Here is a 22,715-nt window from a genome sequence, read left to right as displayed (position 1 = left end):
AAAATTTTCCACTAGAAATTAAAAATACTTTCTGAAACTTCTCACCAACTCACTTAAAAAACAGCAAACCCATTAGCTGTTAATTTTCCAATCCTAAATAATTTAATGACAACAGTGCACATTTTTACAAGTCATTGTAATATGTGCCTATAACTCTGGGTGGAAGATATATTCCCAGCCCAGGGCAAATTACCATTGAAACTGAAATCAGTCAAGGGACAAATAAAGTGCGAGAAACTTGTTTATTGCTTACAAGCAGTTGTCCACTTCTGCCCACTTCTGCTCCCCTGTGTCTCTTGTCACCTGGCTGCAAAAAGGTACTCCACCAAACTCTTCTGGTCCTGATATGCCCTTGCTCCCCCATGTAATCACCTACTGATATGGAAATGGTCTACTTCTCTCCACCCCTTGGAAACACTTATTGATATGGAGATGCACTAAGGCCAGGCAAGAGATTCTGGAAATATTGCAGTTCTACTCACAGTGCCTTAATAGAATGCAGCTTTATTTCTTATGTGTCTACATTCAATCTGTTGCAATATGTTATTTTGGTTGAAACAAATGAAGAAAATGTGGCATCACACAGATATGTACTTGAAAAACGGAGTGTTTTAATTGTCTTTTCACACTTGATGAAGTCAACATTTCCTTAACCTTCCCTCATGGCTTTTTTTTTTTTTTGAGAGGGCATCTCTCATATTTATTGATCAAATGGTTGTTAACAACAATAAAATTCTGTATAGGGGACGCAATGCACAATCATTAATCAACCCTAAGCCTAATTCTCAACAGTCTCCAATCTTCTGAAGCATAACGAACAAATTCTTACATGGTGAACAAATTCTTACATAGTGAACAAGTTCTTACATGGTGAACAATGCAAGGGCAGTCATCACAGAAACTTTCGGTTTTGATCACGCATTATGAACTATAAACTATCAGGTCAAATATGAATATTAGTTTGATTTTTATACTTGATTCATATGTGGATCCCACATTTCTCCCTTATTATTATTATTATTACTATTATTTTAAATAAAATGCTGAAGTGGTAGGTAGATGCAAGATAAAGGTAGAAAACATAGTTTAGTGCTGTAAGAGGGCAAATGTAGATGATCAGGTGTGTGCCTATAGAGTAAGTATTAATCCAAGCTAGACAAGGGCAACAAAACATCCACAGATGCAGAAGATTTCTCTCAAAACAGGGGGGGTGAGGTTCTAAGCCTCACCTCTATTTATCCCCAAATTCTCACCTGATGGCCCCCCTGCGACTGTGCCTGTCTTAGGTTGTTCCTCCCTTGAGGAATCTTACCCGTCTCTGGCTAACCAGTCATCTTCCAGGGCCATACAGGGAAATGTAAAGTTGGTAAATGAGAGAGAAGCAATATTGTTTGAAAAGGTTAGCTTTTTACTTCTTTGCAGATTTATGCCCTGTGGCTTCTATGCCCAGCATTTGTCTCGAGGTATCTTTACGACTTGGAAGAATTATGATACTCGGTAATTTCGATATGAGGCACGAATTCTACTGAAGGGTTGTAATTAGGAAGGAAGAAGGAAAGCTATAGAAGTAGCAGACAGAAGAAAACATGGGAAGATTGATTATTTCTTTGACATATCTTCTTGTAGAGTAACATAAGCATGTATAGGTTTTAAACTACTAATTAAATTGCGTACACACATTAACATAATATGAATACAGCTACATAACCATAGCAGACCTACAATTACCAGCCATCTCCAGTGAAACCAAAAAAACCAGTTAGGCACCCTAGGCATTTGTGAAAACGTATCAATGATATGATGGATATTGTCTAACTGAATTTGAATAGTTGGAGAAAAATCAGACAATTTAAAACAACACATTCCTGGGAACTGTTCACATCCCATATGTTCTTTTAACAGTAGATAGTCTGTAGTCGCAAGATTTTGGAGCGCTGCAACTTGCACTTCTCCTAATTCTTGATTGAGTTCTGACAGTATAGATCCAGTCAAATTTGTTGTTTTACTGTATGCACAGGCCAACATACATATCTCCTTCTTCATTCCAATGGCAAGTCCAGGAACCGGTGGGATGAATGCAGCTACAACTGCAGCAGCACCAGGATCTTTGTTGAAGTTTTTTGATGATCATCTTCTGGAATGACTCTTCCAGAGAATGTTGATGTTGGAAGTTCTTCTTCATATCGTATCTTAATTCGTTTTCTGGGTAGCCAAATTAGGCTTTGATCCTCTGTATAAACACAAACAAACCCTTTGCCCACACTTTGATATGCCCTTTATACCATTGTGAAGAACTTATTGGAGATCACCACACAGGAACTGCTTTTTTTTTTTTAAGAGAAAGGAATATTATCAGAAAAATGTATTTCCATAGCTGAACATCTGACACCCTTTAAATGATCAAAATTAAGGATATTTAAAGCGTGCATTATTCGTTGATTTACAGTTAGTTTTATCCTATCAGGGAGTAATCCCCCTTTTCTTTCCTTTTTTTTTCTTATCATTAATCTACAATTACATGAAGAATATTATGTTTACTAGGCTCTCCCCTATACCAGGTTCCCCCCACAAACCCATTTACAGTGACTGTCCATCAGCATAGCAAAATGTTGTAGAATCACTACTTGTCTTCTCTGTGTTATACAACCCTCCCCTTTCTCCCACCCCCGTTATGCATGTTAATCATAATACCCCCTTTCTTCTCCCCCCCCTTATCCCTCCCTACCCACCCATCCTCCCCAGTCCCTTTCCCTTTGGTACCTGTTAGTCCATTCTTGAGTTCTGTGATTCTGCTGCTGTATTGTTCCTTCAGTTTTTCCTTTGTTCTTATATTCCACAGATGAATGAAATCATTTGGTATTTCTCTTTCTCTGCTTGGCTTATTTCACTGAGCATAATACCCTGTAGCTCCATCCATATTGTTGCAAATGGTCGATTTGTTTTCTTCTTATGGCTGAATAATATTCCATGTGTATATGTACCACATTTTCTTTATCCATTCATCTACTGATGGACACTTAGGTTGCTTCCAATTCTTGGCTATTGTAAATAGTGCTGCGATAAACATAGGGGTGCATCTGTCTTTTTCAAACTTGAGTGCTGCATTCTTAGGGTAAATTCCTAGGAGTGGAATTCCTCGGTCAAATGGTAAGTCTATTTTGAGCATTTTGAGGAACCTCCATACTGCTTTCCACAATGGTTGAACTAATTTAAATTCCCAGGAGCAGTGTAGGAGGGTTCCCCTTTCTCCACAACCTCGCCAACATTTGTTGTTGTTTGTCTTTTGGATGGTAGCCATCCTTACTGGTTTGAGGTGATATCTCATTGTGGTTTTAATTAGCATTTCTCTGATAATTAGTGATGTGGAGCATCTTTTCATGTGTCTGTTGGCCATCTGTATTTCTTTTTTGGAGAACTGTCTGTTCAGTTCCTCTGCCCATTTTTTAATTGGATTATTTGTTTTTTGTTTGTTGAGGTGGGTGAGCTCTTTATATATTTTGGACGTCAAGCCTTTATCGGATGTGTCATTTACAAATATATTATCCCATACTGTAGGGTACCTTTTTGTTCTATTGATGGTATCTTTTGCTGTACAGAAGCTTTTCAGCTTAATATAGTCCCACTTGTTCATTTTTGCTGTTGTTTTCCTTGCCCGGGGAGATATGTTCAAGAAGAAGTCACTCATGTTTATGTCTAAGAGGTTTTTGCCTGTTTTTTTCTAAGAGTTTTATGGTTTCATGACCTACATTCAGGTCTTTGATCCATTTTGAATTTACTTTTGTGTATCGGGTTAGACAATGGTCCAGTTTCATTCTCCTACATGTAGCTGTCCAGTTTTGCCAGCACCATCTGTTGAAGAGACTGTCATTTCGCCATTGTACGTCCATGGCTCCTTTATCAAATATTAATTGACCATATATGTTTCGGTTAATGTCTGGAGTCTCTAATCTGTTCCACTGGTCTGTGGCTCTGTTCTTGCGCCAGTACCAAATTGTATTGATTACTATGGCTTTGTAGTAGAGCTTGAAGTTGGGGAGTGAGATCCCCCCTACTTTATTCTTCTTTCTCAGGATTGCTTTGGCTATTTGGGGTCTTTGGTGTTTCCATATGAATTTTTGAACTATTTGTTCCAGTTAGTTGAAGAATGTTGCTGGTAATTTGATAGGGATTGCATCAAATCTGTATATTGCTTTGGGCAGGATGGCCATTTTGAAGATATTAATTCTTCCTAGCCAGGAGCATGGGATGAGTTTCCATTTGTTAGTGTCCCCTTTAATTTATCTTAAGAGTGACTTGTAGTTTTCAGGGTATAGGTCTTTCACTTCTTTGGTTAGGTTTATTCCTAGGTATTTTATTCTTTTTGATGCAATTGTGAATGGAGTTGTTTTCCTGATTTCTCTTTCTGTTGGTTCATTGTTAGTATATAGGAAAGCCACAGATTTCTGTGTGTTAATTTTGTATCCTTCAACTTTGCTGTATTCTGATATCAGTTCTAGTAGTTTTGGAGTGGAGTCTTTGGGGTTTTTTTATGTACAGTATCATGTCATCTGCAAATAGTGACAGTTTAACTTCTTCTTTACCAATCTGGATTCCTTGTATTTCTTTGTCTTGTCTGATTGCCGTGGCTAGGACCTCCAGTACTATGTTAAATAACAGTGGGGAGAGTGGGCATCCCTGTCTTGTTCCCGATCTCAGAGGAAAAGCTTTCAGCTTCTCGCTGTTCAGTATGATGTTGGCTGTGGGTTTATCATAGATGGCCTTTATTATGTTGAGGTACTTGCCCTCTATTCCCATTTTGCTGAGAGTTTTTATCATGATTGGATGTTGAATTTTGTCAAATGCTTTCTCTGCAACTATGGAGATGATCATGTGGTTTTTGTCTTTCTTTTTGTTGATGTGGTGGATGATGTTGATGGATTTTCAAATGTTGTACCATCCTTGCATCCCTGGGAGGAATCCCACTTGGTCATGGTGTATGATCCTTTTGATATATTTTTGAATTCGGTTTGCTAATATTTTATTGAGTATTTTTGCATCTACATTGATCAGGGATATTGGTCTGTCATTTTCTTTTTTGGTGGGGTCTTTGCCTGGTTTTGGTATAAGGGTGATGTTGTCTTTATAGAATGAGTTTGGGAGTATTCCCTCCTCTTTTAGTTTTTGGAAAACTTTAAGGAGAATGGGTATTATGTCTTCTCTGTGTGTCTGATAAAATTCCGAGGTAAATCTGTCCGGCCTGGGGGTTTTGTTCTTGGGTAGTTTTTTGACTACCGTTTCAATTTCTTTACTCGTAATTGGTTTAACTTTTGTGTTTCTTCCTTGGTCAGTCTTGGAAGGTTGTATTTTTCTAGGAAGTTGTCCATTTCTTCTAGGTTTTCCAGCTTGTTGGTATATAGGTTTTCATACTAGTCTTTAATAATTCTTTGTATTTCTGTGGAGTCTGTCGTGATTTTTCCGTTCTCATTTCTGATACTGTTGATTTGTGTTGATTCTCTTTTTCTCTTAAAAAGTTTGACTAGAGGCATATCTGTTTTGTTTATTTTCTCAAAGAACCAGCTCTTGGTTTCATTGATTTTTGCTATTGTTTTATTCTTCTCAATTTTGTTTATTTCTTCTCTGATCTTTATATGTTCCTCCTTCTGCTGACTTTAGGTGTCATTTGTTCTTCTTTTTCCAGTTTTGATAATCGTGATGTTAGAGTATTCATTTGGGATTGTTCTTCCTTCAAGTGTGCCTGGATCGCTATATACTTTCCTCGTAAGACTGCTTTTGCTGCATCCCACAGAAGTTGGGGCTTTGTGTTGTTGTTGTCATTTGTTCCCATATATTCCTTGATCTCTATTTTAATTTGTTTGTTGATCCATTGATTATTTAGGAGCATGTTGTTAAGCCTCCATGTGTTTGTGAGCCTTTTTGTTTTCTTTGTAGAATTTATTTCTAGTTTTATACCTTTGTGGTCTGAAAAGTCTGTTGGTAGAATTTCAATATTTTGAAATTTACTGAGGCTCTTTTTGTGGGCTACTATGTGTTCTATTCTGGAGAATGTTCCATGTGCACTTGAGAAGAATGTATATCCTGTTGCTTTTGGATGTAGAGTTCTATAGATGTCTATTAGGTCCATCTGTTCTACTGTGTTGTTCAGTGCCTCCATGTCCTTATTTATTTTCTGCCCAGTGGATCTGTCCTTTGGGGTGAGTGGCATGTTGAAGTCTCCTAAAATGAATGCATTGCAGTCTATTTCCCCCTTTAGTTCTGTTAGTATTTGTTTCACAAATGCTGGTGCTCCTGTGTTGGGTGCATATATATTTAGAATGGTTATATACTCTTGTTGGACTGAGCCCTTTATCATTATATAGTGTCCTTCTTTATCTCTTGTTACTTTCTTTGTTTTGAAGTCTATTTTGTCTGATATTAGTACTGCAACCCCTGCTTTCTTCTCTCTGTGTACCTGAAATATGTTTTTCCATCCCTTGACTTTTAGTCTGTGCATGTCTTTGGGTTTGAGGTGAGTTTCTTGTAAGCAGCATATAGATGGGTCTTGCTTTTTTATCCATTCTATTACTCTTTGTCTTTTGGTGCATTCAGTCCATTTATATTTAGGGTGGCTATTGAAAGATATGTACTTATTGCCATTGCAGGCTTTAAATTTGTGGTTACCAAAGGTTCAAGGTTAGCCTCTTTAGTATCTTACTGCCTAAGTTAGCTCACTTATTGAGCTGTTATATACACTGTCTGGAGATTCTTTTCTTCTCTCCCTTCTTATTCCTCCCCCTCCATTCTTCATATGTTGGGTGTTTTGTTCTGTGCTTTTTTAGGAGTGCTCCCATCTAGAGCAGTCCCTGTATGATGCCCTGTTGAGGTGGTTTGTGGGAGGCAAATTCCCTCAGCTTTTGCTTGTCTGGGAATTGTTTAATCCCTCCATCATATTTAAATGATAATCATGCTGGATACAGTATCCTTGGTTCAAGGCCCTTCTGTTTCATTGCATTAAATATATCATGCCATTCTCTTCTGGCCTGTAAGGTTTCTGTCGAGATGTCTGATGATAGCCTGATGGGTTTTCCTTTATAGTTGATCTTTTTCTCTCTAGCTGCCTTTAAAACTCTTTCCTTGTCCTTGATCTTTGCCATTTTAATTATTATGTGTCTTGGTGTTCTCCTTGGGTCCTTTCTATTGGGAATTCTGTGTATTTCCGTGGTCTGTTCGATTATTTCCTCCCCCAGTTTGGGGAAGTTTTCAGCAATTATTTCTTCAAAGACATTTTCTATCCCTTTTTCTCTCTCTTCTTCTTCTGGTACCCCTATAATATGGATATTGTTCCTTTTGGATTGGTGACACAGTTCTCTTAATATTGTTTCATTCCTGGAGATCCTTTTATCTCTATGTCAGCTTCTGTGCGTTCCTGTTCTCTGGTTTCTATTCCATCAATGGCCTCTTGCATCTTATCCATTCTGCTTATAAATCCTTCCAGAGTTTGTTTCACTTCTGTAATCTCCTTCCTGGCATCTGTGATCTTCCTCTGGACTTCATCCCTTATCTCTTGCATATTTCTCTGCATCTTGGTCAGCATGTTTATGATTTTTATTTTGAATTCTTTTTCAGGAAGACTGGTTAGGTGTGTCTCCTTCTATGGTGTTGTCTCTGTGATCTTGGTTTGCCTGTAATTTTGCCTTTTCATGGTGATAGAAATAGTTTGAAGAGCGGGGACGAGTGATGGCTGGAAGAACTTCCCTTCGTGTTGGTTTGTGGCCCTCCTCTCCTGGGAGAACAGCGACCACTAGTGGCTTGTGCTAGGCAGCTACGCGCAGACAGGGCTTCTGATTCCTGCCCGGTTGCTATGGAGTTTATCTCCACTGTTGCGGTGGGCGTGGCCTGCCTCGGCTGCTGCTCCAAAATGGTGGAGCCGCGTTGGAGGGGGAGCGGCTGGGAGGCTATTTATCTCAGTGAGGGGCCTCCCTGCTCTCTGCAGCCCAGGGGGTTAGAGTGCCCAGAGATCCCCAGATTTCCTGCCTCTGGACTAAATGTCCCGGGACGCTTCTGTCCTGTTTTGAGGTCCCTGTCCCTTTAAGACTTCCAAAAACCACTCGCCAAAAAAAAATAAAATAATTTTTAAAGAAAGAAAAAAAGCCGCTCTTTTTTCTTTGTCCTCGGGCGCCGGCCTCAGGGACCCACTCACTGGTCTTGCTGTCCTGTTTCCCTAGTATCCAGCCCTCCACACATGCACTGTGTCTGCACTCTGGTCTGGATGGCTGGGGCTGGGTGTTCAGTAGTCCTGGGCTCCCTCTCCCTCCCGCTCCGACTCCTCTCCTCCCACCAGGAGCTAGGGGGAATGGCGCTCGTGTCCCGCAGGCTGGGGCTTGTATCTTATCCCCTTCGTGAGGCGCTGGATTCTTGCAGGTGTGGATATGTTCTGGATGTTGTCCTGTGTCCTCTGGTCTCTATTCTAGGAAGAGTTGTCTTTGTTATATTTTCATAAATATATGTGGTTTTGAGAGGAGATTTCCACTGCTCTACTCACGCCGCCATTTTGGCTCCCTATAGAAGCCCCTCATGCCTTTTTATAAATGGTTTTATGTTTGGTCATTGTGGCTTTGACATGATTTCATTAATTCTCCACGACATAAAACTCTGTCAAAACAAAACATCCTTGGCTCAACTTGTCCGTTTTCTGTCCCAGTCCTGGATCAGCCATTTCTCCAAGGAGCTGTGGTTCCTTTCAGATGAAAGTGATATTACATACAACAATCTGTATCCTAGTGTTTATTGCTGCTGGATTGTCTTTGCTTCTGGGCATTTTCAGTAAACTCATGCAGAAAATACATCTTTTTGACCAAGTGGGGTTGATCATGGGTTTACACCAAACTTTCTCAACCTCAGCAGTACTGACCTTCTGTGCCAGTTAATTCTTGTTGTGGAGACTGTCCTGTGCATTGTACAACGTTCAGCAGTGTCCCTGGCTTCTCAGTAGCGTCTACCCTAGTTAGTTGTATGAACTAAAACTGTCCCAGAGGTGGAGTAGGAGAAGGAAGCAAAAATGCCTTTAGGTGAGAACATTGGAATATAATTCTGTTTCTAGCAACATTAAAATAATTCCCTAATTGTGTTATCCATATGTATATGTATTCATGTGTGTGTGTGTGTGTATTTTTTTTCTCAAAATGCCAATATCATCATGACTTCTAACAACAGCACTTGCTCTGTGGGCTAGTTCTTCCATACTCTACATGAAATCTTTGTCCAATCTCACAGTTTTTAATCGAAAGAACAGTCTCATTTCAGTAATCAAACTGCACAGATCAGCATTATAGTTAAAATTAGAAATTCTCCCCTAATTTAGGATTTCCCTGTTTCCCCAGCTCAGCACTGCTTGGAGTCTGTAGCCTGTAGGGAAGAACAAACAAGATCACCTTCAATTTTTTTACCCTGCTTACACTCCTCAGACCCATCAGCAGCTGATTGTGACCTTTTCAGGGTGAAAGCCTAGGATAAGAGGTTAAAAGGAAAAGCACTGTTGTACTTCGCAGGTACATACATATTGGACTGTCACTGGCATTCTCTGTGTTTAGAGGATGGTTATAACTGACTCTCTAGGAGGATACTTTGGTGGAATTCCTGGGGATATTTCACTGGGAAGCTCCAGCTCTAATCTTATGATACAGGTAATGCCTCTTTTCTCTCTGGACACTTCTGGTTTCAGCCCTCAGCCTCTGGCCTTCCCAGTGGTTGGCGCTACATGGACTCTGTCTGTTGGATCACAGTGCCCTCTAGGCTGTCCTGTTAGGTGGAACCATTTTAAAGAAAGAAATAATAGAATTTTTATTGACATAAATATTTTCAGGAAAGTGCTCAAATTAAAGGCATAGAGCTTGATGAATTATCATGGAGTAAATGAAACTGTGTTACCATCATCTAAACCAAGGAATTTAAAAATCATTAGCTGGCCAGAAGTCCCCTTGTGCCTCTTCCAGTCACTCCCTAAAAGTAACTAACCCCCCACCTTCTAACACCACAGGTGGTTTTGACTGTTTTGGAACTTTATATTAATGGAATCATACAGTATTTCTCTGTGTCTACTTATTGTATACAACATTATTCTTGCAGAGTTCATCTGTGTTTTAGCATGGGCTAGACATAAATTCTCATTGCTATATAATCATGCATTCAATGAATTAGTTTGTTTACACGTTATGCTATAGAAGATATTTGGGTTGTTTTCAGTTTGAGGCTAACTAGGAAACTGCTTCCATATATATTCTAGTAAAAATCATTATTTTGCATATATGTATACCTGTCCTTACAGACAGGTTTTGCATTTGCCTCTTCCAAGGCCCTGGGAGTGTCAATGGTTCTAGACCAGTATTTGTTTCTTGGTGCAGGTTCACACACCAAGTGAAAATCACTTCACATAAAAGCCAAGATTTTTATTTTGTTTTTAGTCGTGGATGACTCCTCTCCCCACCCAAATTTTGGACAAATTCCTGGCTTCATTGGCATAATCTGGGTAGTGTTTTCTACCCTATTTTCATGGATACAATAGCCTTTTGAGATTCTCCATTTTATACAACAAGCTTGAGGTCACAAATCTCAGCCACTCATAAGCTTTAAACCCCAATTCTTGGTTCCTCGGTCCTATATCTACAGCTGAAGCTTGTTTGGACCACTGCAGGGTCCATGCTAGTTTATCCCTGTGCCTTTCATTTCTTTCTTCATTTCTGGCTTAAAGGAATTTCCGTTTTTTCTGGGATTGGAGTGCTAAACTGATACTGAACAGTATGCTTCTATCATATTTTTTCCCAGCATTTGTGTTTGTGGTGTTGAGTGCCCCATATGTACTAGTTCGTGTTGGCTGAAGCTTATATTTCATGGGTCATACCATAAACACTAACTTTTTCTACTTTCTTCTCCTGTTGAATATCAATATTAATCTATTTCTATGTTTTCCTGAAGGTTTAGAAAAGTTTTACTAGATCTTGACTGTCTTACACAACTAATGCTTATCAGCAACATGTAGTTAATTTTGAAATGACAGAAAGGACAATATGATAATGACACCATTTAGAAGATGCAGAGAAATCTTGTACAAAAGATTTTTAAAGGAGCCCTGGAATTGATTTCTAAGCTCTGTTCACCTCATTAAGGCTCCTAGGGGCACAGGTGCAGTATTGAACAGATTTGAAGCGTCACCAGCATTCAGTTATGCCAAACAAGAGGCTAACAGTCACATACTTGCTGATATGCATATCTTCTTTTTCAGTTGTTAGTACGTAAAATTTTCAATGGTCCTTAGCTATTGTAAGTAATTATACTGTTTCTTGTTTTCTTTTTTTTCTTTAGGACAACATAACTATTTATGTGCTGGAAGAAATGACTGCATTGTTGATAAAATCCGCAGAAAAAACTGCCCAGCATGTCGCCTTAGAAAGTGCTGTCAGGCTGGCATGGTCCTTGGAGGTAATGCGATATTTTTGTCAGTAATATAATATTGAGTATTTACACTGTAAAACTGTGGGTCAGAAATTCCTAGTTTTCTTATTCATCTTTGTTCTTGCTTTGCTTTTTCTGTCTTGATTATCAGTGTCTGATTAAGCAACAACCAGTAGTATCCCATTAATTTTATAGATTTTCAGCATGTTGAACTGAAATCTGTTATGAGAAGTAATACACCTTTATTGGTCTGTGTTGCCTATGAGAGGATGTATGGGAAGTTTACCAACCTCTTATTAAGTAACATGGGTTGGAGTCTAGGATCTGCCTCTCATTGCCTGTGTTACCTTAAATCAGTAAGTAACCTTTTCTGGGCTTCAGTCTCCGTATCTGTAAAATGAGAGCACTGAAATTCCTTCCAGCTCAAAAAAGAATTCTATGAATTGATCAAGCCCCTCTTTTGCATTGATCTGTCCCTCTCTCTCTACATCACTCCCTTTTACATCCTTCTCTTTAGGTAACTATATATTGAGCTCTTACTACTTATCAGGTACTATTCTATGTTCTGGGGGTATAGCTGCACAAAAAAAAAAAAAATGAACCAAATCCCTACCTTCATGGAGCTTACATATAAATATAAATAAATATATATGTCAAATGATGGTAAGTGAATGAGCACCCCAAAACATGTCATGTACCATAGTAGTATGTATTACACTCTGGGAAAGAGTGTATTAGACCAGTAGTTTTCAGTGTCCTCATGTTAAGCACCCTGCTGAATTTCGTTCCTGCTGCCTTTGAGCATGTTACAGTCAAACCTAATAAATTACCAAACAGAAGAGTAAGTGATTTAAGGCAGGCACCATGCATTGCTATGCAAATAGAGAAAAAGAAAGAATTCTATCTGAGGGAGTTGGTAAAAGCTTCAGGGAGGAGGATCTCAAGGAATGAACAGAGACTTTAGAAGTGGAAAAGGAAGAAACTGTTTACCATGAAAATACTGTGTATTTGAAAAAACATGATGCTTTCCAGTTATGAATGTTCTGGAAAGTCAATTATTTAGTGGAAACAGGAAATTAAACTTAAAAGTTGCCTTGGGCCCACTGGAATCTGAAGTTGACACTATTCTGTTCAACAACTGCATACTTGTAACTCAAGTGTATGGACCCTTAAGTAGTATAGTACTATTTTGAATATTTTTAAACTTTATATAAATGGCCACACTGTACAGATACTTCCTTAACTTGCTTATTGGACTCAAAGTTGTGTGAACATTTTTTTTAGATTTGTTCATATTTATACATGTAGCTAGGGTTTCAGTTTAACTGTGGCACTTCATTTCATGAACATTCCACAGTACACTAGCTTATTTTGTTAACGAACATTTCCAATTTATATTATAAAATGTGCTATAATAAACATTCTTGTACCTGTATCTTTGTGCATATGTGTAACTCTGGGAGGAAAATGCCAGGGCAAAATACCTTTGAAACCAAAATACCTTTGAAACCAAAATCAGAGGGAGAACCTGTTTATTGCTTACAAGTAGGCATCCACTTCTGCTTGCCGTATCTCTCATGACCTGGCTGCAGAGGAAGGGGACCCCACCCAGCCTCTCTGATTCAGATATGCCCTTGCTCCCCCTTGTAATTACCTATTGATATGGAGATGGACTAGTTCTCTCGGAAACACCTATTGATAGGGAGATGAACTAAGGCCAGGCAAGAGGTTCTGGAAATATTACAATTTTACCGAAAATATGTTTGAAAAGTTCTCCAGGCTATATACCTAGAAAGGAAATGCCTAGATTTATTGTACCTTATGAGATGTTACCTAAATACCAAATCACTCTCCCAAGTATTTTTTCCAGGAGGGAATGAAAGTTCTTTTTTTTTTTTTTTTTTTTTTTTAAATAATTATTTTTTATTGAAGGGTAGTTGACGCACAGTATTACATTACATTAGTTTCAAGTGTACAACACAGTGGTAGAACATTTATATACATAATTCTAGGTTCCAGCTATCACCCTACCAAGCTGTTACAATATCTTGACTATATTCCTTATGCTATACATTACATCCCGGTTACTTATTTATTTTACCATTGGAAGTCTGTCCTTTTTTTTTTTTTTTTTTTTTTTTTTGTGAGGGCATCTCTCATATTTATTGATCAAATGGTTGTTAACGACAATAAAATTCTGTATAGGGGAGTCAATGCTCAATGCACAATCATTAATCCACCCCAAGCCTAATTTTCATCAGTCTCCAATCTTCTGAGGCATAACAAACAAGTTCTTACATGTAGAACAAATTCTTACATAATGAATAAGTTACATAGTGAACAGTACAAGGGCAGTCATCACAGAAACTTTCGGTTTTGCTCATGCATTATGAACTCTAAACAGTCAGTTCAAATGTGAATACTCATTTGGTTTTTATACTTGATTTATATGTGGATACCACATTTCTCTCTTTATTATTATGATTTTTAATAAAATGCTGAAGTGGTAGGTAGATACAAGATAAAGGTAGAAAACATAGTTTAGTGTTGTAAGAGAGCAAATGTAGATGATCAGGTGTGTGCCTGTAGACTATGTGTTAATCCAAGCTAGACCAGGGCATTAAAACATCCACGTATGCAGAAGATTTCTCTCAGAACAGGGGGGGTGAGGTTCTAAGCCTCACCTCTGTTGATCCCCAATTTCTCACCTGATGGCCCCCCTGCGACTGTGCCTGTCTTAGGTTGTTCCTCCCTTGAGGAATCTTACCCATCTCTGGCTAACCAGTCATCTTCCAGGGCCATACAGGGAAATGTGAAGTTGGTAAGTGAGAGGGAAGCCTTATTGTTTGAAAAGGTTAGCTTTTTACTTCTTTGCATATTTATGCCCTGTGGCTTCTATGCCCAGCATTTGTCTTGAGGTATCTTTACCACTTGGAGGAGTTATGATACTCGGTAAATTTGATATGAGGCACGAATTCTATTTAAGGGTTGTAATTAGGAAGGAAGAAGAAAAGCTATAGAAGTAGCAGGCGGAAGAAAACATGGGAAGATTGATTATTTCTTTGACATATCTTCTTGTAGAGTAACTTCAGCCTATATAGGTTTTAAGCTACTACTTAAATTGCGCACACACATTAACATAATAGGAGTATAGTTACATAACCAAAGCATATCTGTAATTACCAGCCATCTCCAGTGAAACCAAGAAAACCATTAAGGCACCTTAGGCATTTGTGAAAACTTATCTATGATATGGTGGATATTGTCCAACTGAACTTGAACAGTCTGAGAGAAATCAGACAAATTAAAACAACCCATTCCTGGGGACTGTTCACATGCCATATGTTCTTTTAACAGTAAATAGTCTGTAGTTGTAAGAGTTTGGAGCGCTACAATTTGCACTTCTCCAAATTCTTGGTTGAGTTCCAACAGTATAGATCCAGTCAAATTTGTTGTTTTACTGTATGTACAGGCCAGCTTAGATATCTCCTTCCTCATTCCCATGGCAAGTCCAGGAACTGGTGGGATGAGTGCATCTACAGCTGTACCAGTGCGTGGATCTTTGTTGGTGTTTTTTGATGATCATCTTCCGGCATGAGTCTTCCAGAGAGTGCAGATGTTGGAAGTTCTTTTTCATATCATATCTTAGTTCATTTTTGGGGTAGCCCAATTAGGCTTTGATCCTTTGTATAAACACAAACAGACCCTTTGCCTACACTTTTATATGCCCTTTATACCCTTGTGTAGAACTCGTTGGAGGTTACCACACAGGAACTGCCCTTTTTTTTTTTTTTTTTGCTTTGTTTTTGGTATCACTAATCTACACTTACATGACGAATATTATGTTAACTAGGCTCTCCCCTATACCAGGTATCCCCTATAAACCCCTTTACAGTCACTGTCCATCAGCATAGCAAAATGTTGTAGAATCACTACTTGCCTTCTCTGTGTTGTACAGCCCTCCCTTTTCTCCTACCCCCCCATGCAAGTTAATCTTAATACCCCCCTACTTCTCCCCCCCTTATCCCTCCCTACCCACCCATCCTCCCCAGTCCCTTTCCCTTTGGTACCTGTTAGTCCATTCTTGAGTTCTGTGATTCTGCTGCTGTTTTGTTCCTTCAGTTTTTCTTTTGCTCTTATATTCCACAGATAAGTGAAATCATTTGGTATTTCTCTTTCTCCGCTTGGCTTGTTTCACTGAGCATAATACCCTCCAGCTCCATCCATGTTGCTGCAAATGATTGGATTTGCCCTTTTCTTATGGCTGAGTAGTATTCCATTGTGTATATGTACCACATCTTCTTTATCCATTCATCTATTGATGGACATTTAGGTTGCTTCCAATTCTTGGCTATTGTAAATAGTGCTGCAATAAACATAGGGGTGCATCTGTCTTTCTCAAACTTGATTGCTGCGTTCTTAGGGTAAATTCCTAGGAGTGGAATTCCTGGGTCAAATGGTAAGTCTGTTTTGAGCATTTTGATATACCTCCATACTGCTTTCCACAATGGTTGAACTAACTTACATTCCCACCAGCAGTGTAGGAGGGTTCCCCTTTCTCCACAGCCTCGCCAACATTTGTTGTTGTTTGTCTTTTGGATGGCAGCCATCCTTACTGGTGTGAGGTGATACCTCATTGTAGTTTTAATTTGCATCTCTCTGATAATTAGCGATGTGGAGCATCTTTTCATGTGTCTGTTGGCCATCTGTATTTCTTTTTTGGAGAACTGTCTCTTCAGTTCCTCTGCCCATTTTTTAATTGGGTTATTTGTTTTTTGTTTGTTGAGGCATGAGAGCTCCTTATATATTCTGGACGTCAAGCCTTTATCGGATGTGTCATTTTCAAATATATTCTCCCATACTGTAGGGATCCTTCTTGTTCTATTGATGGTGTCTTTTGCTGTACAGAAGCTTTTCAGCTTAATATAGTCCCACTTGTTCATTTTTGCTGTTGTTTTCCTTGCCCGGGGAGATATGTTCAAGAAGAGGTCACTCATGTTTATGTCTAAGAGGTTTTCGCCTATGTTTTCTTCCAAGAGTTTAATGATTTCATGGCTTACATTCAGGTCTTTGATCCATTTTGAGTTTACTTTTGTATATGGGGTTAGACAATGGTCCAGTTTCATTCTCCTACATGTAGCTGTCCAGTTTTGCCAGCACCACCTGTTGAAGAGACTGTCATTTCGCCATTGTATGTCCATGGCTCCTTTATCAAATATTAATTGACCATATATGTCTGGGTTAATGTCTGGATTCTCTAGTCTGTTCCATTGGTCTGTGGCTCTGCTCTTGTGCCAGTACCAAATTGTCTTGATTACTATGGCTTTATAGTAGAGCTTGAACCGTTGGGGAGTGAGATCCCCCCTACTTTATTCTTCTTTCTCAGGATTGCTTTGGCTATTCGGGGTCTTTGGTGTTTCCATATGAATTTTTGAATTATTTGTTCCAGTTCATTGAAGAATGTTGCTGGTAGTTTCATAGGGATTGCATCAAATCTGTATATTGCTTTGGGCAGGATGGCCATTTTAACGATATTAATTCTTCCTAGCCACGAGCATGGGATGAGTTTCCATCTGTTAGTGTCCCCTTTAATTTCTCTTAAGAGTGACTTGTAGTTTTCAGAGTATAAGTCTTTCACTTCTTTGGTTAGGTTTATTCCTAGGTATTTTATTTTTTTGGATGCAATTGTGAATGGAGTTGTTTTCCTGATTTCTCTTTCTGTTGGTTCATTGTTAGTATATAGGAAAGCCACAGATTTCTGTGTGTTGATTTTGTATCCTGCAACTTTGCTGTATTCCGATATCAGTTCTAGTAGTTTTGGGGTGGAGTCTTTAGGGTTTTTTATGTACAGTATCATGTCATCTGCAAATAGTGACAGTTTAACTTCTTCTTTACCGATCTGGATTCCTTGTATTTCTTTATTTTGTCTGATTGCCGTGGCTAGGACCTCCAGTACTATGTTAAATAACAGTGGGGAGAGTGGGCATCCCTGTCTAGTTCCCGATCTCAGAGGAAATGCTTTCAGCTTCTCGCTGTTCAATATAATGTTGGCTGTGGGTTTATCATAGATGGCCTTTATTATGTTGAGGTACTTGCCCTCTATTCCCATTTTGCTGAGAGTTTTTAACATGAATGGATGTTGAACTTTGTCAAATGCTTTTCAGCATCTATGGAGATGATCATGTGGTTTTTGTCTTTCTTTTTGTTGATGTGGTGGATGATGTTGATGGACTTTCGAATGTTGTACCATCCTTGCATTCCTGGGATGAATCCCACTTGGTCATGGTGTACGATCCTTTTGATGTATTTTTGAATTCGGTTTGCTAATATTTTGTTGAGTATTTTTGCATCTACGTTCATCAGGGATATTGGTCTGTAGTTTTCTTTTTTGGTGGGGTCTTTGCCTGGTTTTGGTATTAGGGTGATGTTAGCTTCATAGAATGAGTTTGGGAGTATCCCCTCCTCCTCTATTTTTTGGAAAACTTTAAGGAGAATGGGTATTATGTCTTCCCTGTATGTCTGATAAAATTCCGAGGTAAATCCATCTGGCCCGGGGGTTTTGTTCTTTGGTAGTTTTTTGATTACCGCTTCAATTTCGTTGCTGGCAATTGGTCTGTTTAGATTTTCTGTTTCTTCCTGGGTCAATCTTGGAAGGTTATATTTTTCTAGGAAGTTGTCCATTTCTCCTAGGTTTCCCAGCTTGTTAGCATATAGGTTTTCATAGTATTCTCCAATAATTCTTTGCATTTCCGTGGGGTCCGTCGTGATTTTTCCTTTCTCGTTTCTGATACTGTTGATTTGTGTTGACTCTCTTTTCTTCTTAATAAGTCTGGCTAGAGGCTTATCTATTTTGTTTATTTTCTCGAAGAACCAGCTCTTGGTTTCATTGATATTTGCTGTTGTTTTATTCTTCTCAATTTTATTTATTTCTTCTCTGATCTTTATTATGTCCCTCCTTCTGCTGACCTTAGGCCTCATCTGTTCTTCTTTTTCCAATTTTGATAATTGTGACATTAGACCATTCATTTGGGATTGCTCTTCCTTTTTTAAATATGCTTGGATTGCTATATACTTTCCTCTTAAGACTGCTTTTGCTGTGTCCCACAGAAGTTGGTTCTTAGTGTTGTTGTTGTCATTTGTTTCCATATATTGCTGGATCTCCATTTTGATTTGGTCATTGATCCATTGATTATTTAGGAGTGTGTTGTTAAGCCTCCATGTGTTTGTGAGCCTCTTTGCTTTCTTTGTACAGTTTATTTCTAGTTTTATGCCTTTGTGGTCTGAAAAGTTGGTTGGTAGGATTTCAATCTTTTGGAATTTTCTGAGGCTCTTTTTGTGGCCTAGTATGTGGTCTATTCTGGAGAATGTTCCATGTGCACTTGAGAAGAATGTATATCCCGCTGCTTTTGGATGTAGAGTTCTATAGATGTCTATTAGGTCCGTCTGCTCTACTGTGTTGTTCGGTGCTTCCATGTCCTTACTTATTTTCTGCCCAGTGGATCTATCCTTTGGGGTGAGTGGTGTGTTGAAGTCTCCTAGAATGAATGCATTGCAGTCTATATCCCCCTTTAGTTCTGTTAGTATTTGTTTCACATATGCTGGTTGTTGGGTGCATATATATTTAGAATGGTTATATCCTCTTGTTGGACTGAGCCCTTTTTCATTATGTAGTGTCCTTCTTTATCTCTTGTTACTTTCTTTGTTTTGAAGTCTATTCTGTCTGATATTAGTACTGCAACCCCTGCTTTCTTCTCGCTGTTGTTTGCTTGAAATATGTTTTTCCATCCCTTGACTTTTAGTCTGTACATGTCTTTGGGTTTGAGGTGAGTTTCTTGTAAGCAGCATATAGATGGGTCTTTCTTTTTTATCCATTCTGTTACTCTGTGTCTTTTGATTGGTGCATTCAACCCATTAACATTTAGGGTGACTATTGAAAGATATGTACTTATTGCCATTGCCGGCTTTAAATTCGTGGTTACCAAAGGTTCAAGGTTAGCCTCTTTAGTATCTTACTGCCTAACTTAGCTCGCTTATTGAGCTGTTATATACACTGTCTGGAGATTCTTTTCTTCTCTCCCTTCTTGTTCCTCCTCCTCGATTCTTCATATGTTGGGTGTTTTGTGCTGTGCTCTTTCTAGGAGTGCTCCCATCTAGAGCAGTCCCTGTAAGATGTTCTGTAGAGGTGGTTTGTGGAAAGCAAATTCCCTCAGCTTTTGTTTGTTTGGGAATTGTTTAATCCCACCGTCATATTTGAATGATAGTCGTGCTGGATACAGTATCCTTGGTTCAAGGCCGTTCTGTTTCATTGTATTAAATATATCATGCCATTCTCTTCTGGCCTGTAGGGTTTCTGTTGAGAAATCTGACGTTAGCCTGATGGGTTTCCCTTTATAGGTGACCTTTTTCTCTCTAGCTGCCTTTAACACTCTTTCCTTGTCCTTGATCTTTGCCATTTTAATTATTATGTGTCTTGGTGTTGCCCTTCTTGGATCCTTTCTGTTTTGGGTTCTGTGTATTTCCGTGGTCTGTTTGGTTACTTCCTCCCCCAGTGTGGGGAAGTTTTCAGCAATTATTTCTTCTAAGATACTTTCCATCTCTTTTCCTCTCTCTTCTTCTTCTGGGACCCCTATAATACGGATATTGTTCCTTTTGGATTGGTCACACAGTTCTCTTAATATTGTTTCATTCCTGGAGATCCTTTTGTCTCTCTCTATGTCAGCTTCTATGCGTTCCTGTTCTCTGATTTCAATTCCATCAATGGCCTCTTGCATTCTATCCATTCTGCTTATAAACCCTTCCAGAGTTTGTTTCATTTCTGCAATCTCCTTTCTGGCATCTGTGATCTCCTTCCGGACTTCATCCCATTTCTCTTGCTTATTTCTCTGCATCTCTGTCAGCATGTTTATGATTCTTATTTTGAATTCTTTGTCAGGAAGACTGGTTAGGTCTGTCTCCTTCTCTGGTGTTGTCTCTGTGATCTTTGTCTGCCTGTAGCTTTGCCTTTTCATGGTGATAGGAATAGTTTGCAGAGCTGGGACGAGTGACGGCTGGAAGGACTTCCTTTCTTGTTGGTTTGTGTCCCTCCTCTCCTGGGAGAACAGCGCCCTCTAGTGGCTTGTGCTGCGCAGCTGCGCACAGACAGGGTTTCTGCTTCCTGCCCGGCTGCTATGGAGTTAATCTCCGCTCTTGCTGTGGGCGTGGCCTAGCTCGGGCCGCTACTCCAAAATGGTGGAGTCGCTTTGGAGCAGGAGCTGCTGGGAGGCTATTTATCTCCGTAAGGGGCCTCCCTGCTCCCTGCAGCCCAGGGGTTAGGGTGCCCAGAGATCCCGGATTCCCTACCTCTGGATTAAGTGACCCGCCCTGCCCCTTTAAGACTTCCAAAAAGCACCCACCAAAACAAAACAACGCCCACCAAAAAAAAAAAAGAAAAAAAAATTTTTTAATTAAAAAAAAAAAAAAAGTTTTTAATTAAAAAAAAAAAAAAAAAAAAAAAAGGTGGTCGTTCGTTTTTCTTTATTCTCCGGTGCCAGCCTCAGGCCTCTGCTCACCGGTCTTTCTGCCCTTTTTCCCTAGTATTGGGGTCCCTATCCCTTTAAGACTTCCAAAAAGCGCTAGCGAAAACAAAACAGCAAAAAAGCAAAAAAAAATGGTCGCGCGCTTTTCTTATGTCCTCTGTCGCCCAGCCTCCAGTGCCTGCTCACTGTTCTTGTTGCCCTGTTTTCCCAGTATCGAGGGCCCTGCACTCTGGCCCGGATGGCTGGGGCTGGGTGTTCGGCAGTCCTGGGCTCCGTCTCCCTCCCGCTCTGCCTGCTCTTCTCCCGCCGGGAGCTGGGGAGGAGGGGCGCTCGGCTTCGGCGGGGCCGGGGCTTGTATCTTACCCCCTTCACGAGGCGCTGAGTTCTCTCAGGTGCGGATGTGGTCTGGATATTGTCCTGTGTCCTCTGGTCTTTATTCTAGGAAGGGTTGTCTTTGTTATATTTTCATAGATATATGTTGTTTTGGGAGGAGATTTCCGCTGCTCTACTCACGCCGCCATCTTCCTGAAGTCCTCGAAAGTTCTTTTTACCATGTATCCTCACCTGTATTTGGATATTTTCAGATTTTTTAATTTTCTAATTTAATAGACATAAACTTAGCATCTAATTTTGTTTTAATTTGTATGTTTTTGATTAGTGGTGAAGGCAAATATTGCTTCATATATTTATTGGCCATTTATATATCCTCTCCCGAGGACTGGCTATTCATATCCATTGACCATTTGTCAACTGGTTGTCTTTTTTCTTATTTTAAGACTTATGTCTTAAAAATGTTCTAAGCCTCCAACCCCAACATAGGTCTTTTTACATGTAAATTCTATATATGCACTATTATCAAACTATATGTTAAGTAATGCCAAATTTTCTTTTTTCTTATTGATTCAGAGATCTTATCTATATTCTCTATACTTATTCTTTGTTAGGTACATGCAATCTATGTCTTCACTTTCTCCCTTATTTATGATGTTTTCTCATTTTTAAATAACCACATGTATCAATATTTATCCTATACATCATTTCCCACCCTGAAATCTTGCAGATAATGTACTAAAAGTCATACAAAAAACTTTAAAGTTTTAAATCATGTTCATGTTCTTAACCTACCTGAAATTATTTTTTTATGTAGGGATACAACATTGTAACTTTTTCATTCCAAAAATCATTACAGGATAATTTTTGTTTTTTGTTGTTTTCTTATTTTTTTTTTAGTATAAAAAGTATTTATTATTTTTAATTTTTATTGAGGCAAATACAATATAAATGCACAAATCTTAGCATACAGTTTGATGCATTTTGACATATGTATACACTCATTTAACCATCACTCACATCAAGATATCAAGCATTTTCACTAATTTTTTCCCCCTTAACCTATTTTACCCATGCTCTCAGTCCCTTCCCCTATGGCAACCATTAGTCTCTTTTCTGATACATGAGTTCACTTCTATTTTGTTCATTTGTTTTATTTTTTTGTATTCCACATGTAAGTGAAATCATACAGTATTTGTCTTTCTCTGTCTGACTTATTTTACTTGTCCTAATATCTTGTAGGTCTGTCCATGTTGTTGGTAATGGCAAGATTCCATTTCGTTATTTTTTATGGCTTATATGTACCACATCTTTTTTATCCATTCACCTATCCACGGTCATTCAGGTTTCTTCCATGCTTCAGCTATTGTAAAAAATGTTCTATAAATATAGGCGTGCATATGGCTTTGCAAATTAGTAATTTTGTTTTCTTCTGGTAACTTCCCA

General features: G+C 38.9%; 1 protein-coding gene across 2 annotated transcripts in view; it reads left to right on the top strand.

Moving 5' to 3' along the window:
- Positions 1–22,715, top strand: part of PGR (progesterone receptor) — a 97,303-nt gene that overhangs the window by 34,526 nt on the left and 40,062 nt on the right. For both annotated transcript variants that reach the window (XM_036902812.2, XM_036902814.2), the window contains exon 3: positions 11,335–11,451. In XM_036902812.2, coding sequence (XP_036758707.2) covers positions 11,335–11,451 — 117 coding nt within the window. The remainder of the gene's footprint in view (positions 1–11,334; positions 11,452–22,715) is intronic.

This window comes from Manis pentadactyla, chromosome 13, assembly GCF_030020395.1.
Source record: "Manis pentadactyla isolate mManPen7 chromosome 13, mManPen7.hap1, whole genome shotgun sequence".
NCBI classification, from domain to species: domain Eukaryota; kingdom Metazoa; phylum Chordata; class Mammalia; order Pholidota; family Manidae; genus Manis; species Manis pentadactyla.
Note: the sequence above shows the minus strand (reverse complement) of the source record. Positions and strands in the feature narration are given on the sequence as shown.